Raw genomic sequence first — 4965 nt, 5'->3', positions numbered from 1 at the left:
GGGAGAGCGACGTGGAGATCGATGTGGCGACTTTTGTGGCAAGTGGCAGTTTGATCGTGGAGAATTTAAATAGTTGGAACTCTGTTTGTGGTCCAGCGTGGTCGTGAGCTTGTCCAAAATATTGAGAGGGTTCCAACGAGAAATTACGAATTCGCTAGCACCGATGATGAGTTTTTGATGATGTTTCAGCTAAGAACAGCAGGTGTGAAAAGGTGCACACTACTCTTATTGGATGACTGTGTTGAGAATTAGGCGTTGCCTTCGGAGACGGTGTTGGAGAAGGAGAACTGAAACGAGAGAGGATTGTTGTAGTGTGACATTTTGAGTGCAGTTGCATCTTAACGACCGTTTCATTGAATACGAAGCTGATTTGTGAGTCACAGTTTTCCTTTCACTAGTTTTAAAAAGCTTCTTACACTTGTTTTTCGTCTGTGATAACAATAAGAATAACCTTACCTCTTCATAACGGGAATTATCCGAATCTCCATTAAGCACGCGCAATTCCTTTTCACTTTTGGCTTCTTGTGGCAAAGGTGGATCAGCTCTTTTCTTGTGGGGTGTGTTTGGTGGTGGAGTTTCGATATTCGATTATAGTACAGGAACATTGAAACCCTTTGTCGTTGCTGGTCGGCGGCTTTCGGAAGCTGAGCTCTAATTGTCTTCACGTCTGTGAGTTTTCGTATGATTCTGTGACCGATTCCTCATCTACATCAATCATCAGCTTTTCTTGAGCATCACCGTTCATTTCTATGAGAATATCCATCATCATCTTTCTCTTCGATTGAGCACTGCCGAACTGTGGATGCTCAAATATTGTAACTGCATTTGGTAGATATCGTGTAACCTTCACTAGACATTCCGCCAGAAAATATTAATGTTTGGTCCAGTGTAATGGTTGGAGTAGGGTTCTGAAATACTGAAAATTTGGTTTCGAGCTAATATTGGACTTGTCTCTTAATTATAGAAGGAGAAGCAATTGTTTTTTATCAGAGTGATTATCATGTAAAGAATTTTCAGGTTTGAAATTGATTTTTCCTTCCACAAAATGAAAAACTCACAGAAAATTTGTAGCAACATCAGCATTGGCGTGAAAATGGTTGAGGCGGAACATGTGGTTGCAGGAAACATTTGAAGCAATCTGAAACAATGAAATCTTAGTTTTAATGAGAAAATCGGATTTAAGAGAAGAAAATCAGACGATTTGACTACGCGCACAAAAGCCGCGCCATGCACGCTAAACGCGTCAAGGGGGTGGTGGGAGGGTGTTCTTCCCTTGTGAATGCACGAGCTATGCCGTTTATAATAAAGGAGAGTCAGTTCGTGTGTTGGGAGAGTGGCCCCACTACACGCGACCATAAAACGTCAATCAATACAACAAATCGCCTGTGTTGTAGACAAAAACGGGCGAAGGAAGATGTGCGCGCGTATCGAGAGGAAAAGGTCCGAGATGGCTGAGACAGATTAGAGGGATGACTACAGTGTGCAAGAGAGTATGCTGTTTTTGGTGCAAACTCGATGTGTTAGAAAAACACGATGGAAAATCTAGGTTGGATATTCCCGCTTCGCGCCGTCTTATCAGAAGAGCGCGTTTACTTGAAACCACTCCACATATCAATAAAATCCGCTAGGCACTTCACGGCCAACTCTGTAGGAAATGACGATTCCACGACATTTTAAGCGAAACAAAAAAGAAATTGAAAATTGAGAAAATTATACTATTCCAATTACAAACTTTTTTTCCGATTGTCAAAACATTGAAGTTTGAGAGAGAAAAGGAAATGCAATTCGTCAACGGTTTTTCTCAAATGTTTATCAATTTGAAGCTAAAATGATCAGAAATTACTTGAAAAAAAGTGTCATACGATTAGAAATGAAGACTCTATGACCAATCTTTTAACGATTTTTCTTAGTTTTCGGTCAATTTGAAGCTAAAACGAACAGAAATGACTCAAAAATTGTGGTAACTTTGAGAGTCCGGCTATCAGGCACTTCCGAGTCGCAAAAACAGCAAAAGCTGTTCAGGCTTTCCGCAGATTTGTTCGGTTTTCGCAGATTTGTTCATTTTTGAATATTAAAACTCACTGATTTTTTTTCAGTTTTTTACTTGCTTGCATTTGAAGTGATCAGGTTCAGATGTGAGAACGTTATCTTCCACTTGAAGTCCTGCTTGTTCAAACACATTTTGTATTTGCATAGCTTTCTGCCCGTCTACAGACAATTTCGTTATTGAATTATTGCGTTCGACGAGCTCTGCAACAATTTCAACTATTTTGTTAAAATTTCACAGTTCTAGACATTAAAACTTACTGTAACACTGACGCGGAGACGGTACTTTTATTCTCAGCACGCATCATCTTTGGGAGTTCCTTCCGGTGCTCGAATGAAATCCTCTACTTATTCTTCTTCATGATAATTCTTCTCAACTTGATCAATTTGACGTAGGTGGTGGGCAAGAATCTGAGTGCAAAAAAGAAATATTGAAAATTTCGCGATGTTTATCTGAAACTTGGCGAAATTAGACATAGTTTTTGTCAGAGGTTTACCTCACTCTTCTTTTTGTGGAGACTGACGTCGCGATTGACCCTCGGATCGTATAGAATGGAAACAGTTGGAACTCAGTCAGTGCTCCAGCGTGGTGGTGAGCTCGTCCAAAATATTGAGGGTCTCACGACGACGATTGATGCTTCCGATGGTGTCTTAGCTAAGAACAGCGGCTGCGAAAAAGTGCACGCTACTCTTATTGGATGATGGTGTCGAGAATCATAACTAAAATTATCCGATTTTTGATTAAGCACCGGTGAGTATTTGGCTTTTCGTGGCGATGGTGGAGCTGCTCTTTTTCCGTGGGGAGTGTCTGGTGGTAATGTTTTAATATTCGGTGGAAGCACAGGAACTTTGAATCCTTCTGTGGTTGCTGGTCGACGGCTTCTATCATTTTTAAGCTAAAAGGAACAGAAATCACTCGTAAATAGTGGTAATTATAAGTTCCCGCCGATTTCTATCAGGCTCTTCCGAATTTCTAAAACAGCAAGAGCTGCTGAGCCTTGAAATCAATAAATGATGAAATGGGGGCTTTTACAGATCTGTTCATTTTTAAATATTGAAACTCACTGATTTTTTCAGTTTTTTCCTTGCTAGCATTTGAAGGAATCAAAGCGGTTGATTTGTGTGAGAGGTCCACGCAGAAGAAAACTGAATTTCATTGAAGCCATATCAAAATCCTCTAGCTCTTAAGCAAGATGACAATCGAATAATGCATGTGCTGTCCTTTCAATGCCAAAGGGTCTCCGCAATTTTTGAGAACCTGAAAATGAACAAATGTGAGGATGTATGTGTTTATGTTCTTTCCTGACCATATTAGTTTCTGAGTGGAGAAGAGAATACGTCAGAAATCTTGACAATTGCATTCTGAGGAGAAGTGAAACTTGATAAACTTGATGTTTTAACTCCACTGGAAGAAATCTAAAAAGGTATATGAATATGTTCAGAAGATAATTTTCTCACCCATCAAAACGGACAAAAAGGTCGAAATCAATATACAGAAATCTGAGAAGCATTGAAATATTCCAAAATGACGGCACTGGACGTTTTCTATTGATCTTCAATGATTTTTGTTGCCCAAGACGTCCGGTCTCAATATGCACAAGTTTTCGAAAAACATTCACATCATGAAGATCTTTGCATTGTCGCTATTCTAATAGACTGTTATCTGAAAATTCAACAATTGTTGATGTATTCTATTAGAATTGGTTACTCACTTTTAGGCAACCATGATATTTTGAAAAATATCCGAATAACTACCCGGGAAATCGTAAGATTCAACGCCGTTTTGATTTCCTCAAAGATGAGCAAATTAAAAATCAATTCCTGTCGGCCGCTACGCCACTATGTTTCTCGAGCATTCAAAAACGAATTGACTATCTGAAAAATTAAATTCCCCAGTAGAAAATTAGACCAAAATGTTGGAATTATGGAAACAAAGCTTTGTTATCTTTCGTATCAGTTTGAGGGACGATAACATCTATTTTTACACGTTCTCAGAGCCCATAATTTCATGAAAAGTGATTTTTATTCATTTTTATTCAGAAGGTTTGGTTTTTTCTTCCAGTAGCCTTTTGTTTCTCTCTTTTTTCCTTCTTCAAATTATTTGTTCACGTAAATTGACTCCTTCAAATTCTAAACCCTCTCCTACGTTCTCATTTTTCCCTGGCCCGCTTTCTGACCCGCTTCCTTTGGTAAAAGGTGTGACCTTGGAGTTTCAAGTGGTAGGGGGAAATCAGTTGGGCTGAAAAAAAGAAAAAAGATATTGGATAGAAAATGAGTGCAAAAATAGAAAAAATAAAAAAATAAAAAAAATAGAAAAAATAAGAAAAAATAGAAAAAATAGAAAAAATGGAAAAAAAATAGAAAAAAAATGAAAAATAGAAAAAAAAAGAAAAATGCAAAAGTACTAAACTTTCAAACTCAAAACTCACTCTGTTCCCTTCAGGGAATTTTGTCGCTCCTTCTTGCCTCCTCATTGAACACTAAAAGATTCTTGCCGTTGGAGACCTTTCTGGCTTTGTGCGGCAGCTCCTGAGATCCAAATGGATCAAATAGATGGAAATTGAGCTCTGCAATTTGAGATATAAATTTTGATCATAAAAAAGTTGAGCAACTCACCAACACCTTCCATTTGGAACCTCCAATGACCAGCTTCCGCATCGATATCCTCCATCATTAGTTAATTTCTCTTGCGGCCTCGCGTCGATGAACCGACTTGTTGGGAAGTTGAGGGAGCGTACAGTAGGAGATCCTGCGTTTCTTTTTCTTCAACGACAAGCTCCTCCAGCATCATTGCCAACGCATCAACTTCTTCGGCATCCACTGGTCTGAAGATCGCCTCCAATGCTTTGGCCTCTAATTCTTCCTTGGGGAAGCATCCGTATCCACACGCCTCAGTGTTGCCAGTTTCTCAGTAGAGAA

General features: G+C 39.1%; 2 protein-coding genes across 2 annotated transcripts; both read right to left on the bottom strand.

The window, feature by feature from the left end:
• Positions 1 to 2394: 2394 nt before the first annotated feature.
• On the bottom strand, positions 2395 to 3141 carry CBG24434 (the record flags this gene model as incomplete). Its single annotated transcript, XM_002648236.1, has 3 exons — positions 2395 to 2499; positions 2670 to 2942; positions 3112 to 3141. The coding sequence occupies 3 exons, from the start codon at positions 3139 to 3141 to the stop codon at positions 2395 to 2397; spliced, it is 408 nt and encodes a 135-aa protein (XP_002648282.1).
• Positions 3142 to 4485: 1344 nt separating this feature from the next.
• Positions 4486 to 4720, bottom strand: CBG24433 (the record flags this gene model as incomplete). Its single annotated transcript, XM_002648235.2, has 2 exons — positions 4486 to 4613; positions 4663 to 4720. The coding sequence occupies 2 exons, from the start codon at positions 4718 to 4720 to the stop codon at positions 4486 to 4488; spliced, it is 186 nt and encodes a 61-aa protein (XP_002648281.2).
• Positions 4721 to 4965: the final 245 nt, after the last annotated feature.

The sequence above is a fragment of the Caenorhabditis briggsae genome (genome assembly GCF_000004555.2).
Source record: "Caenorhabditis briggsae complete genome, chrX, whole genome shotgun sequence".
NCBI lineage: Eukaryota > Metazoa > Nematoda > Chromadorea > Rhabditida > Rhabditidae > Caenorhabditis > Caenorhabditis briggsae.
Note: the sequence above shows the minus strand (reverse complement) of the source record. Positions and strands in the feature narration are given on the sequence as shown.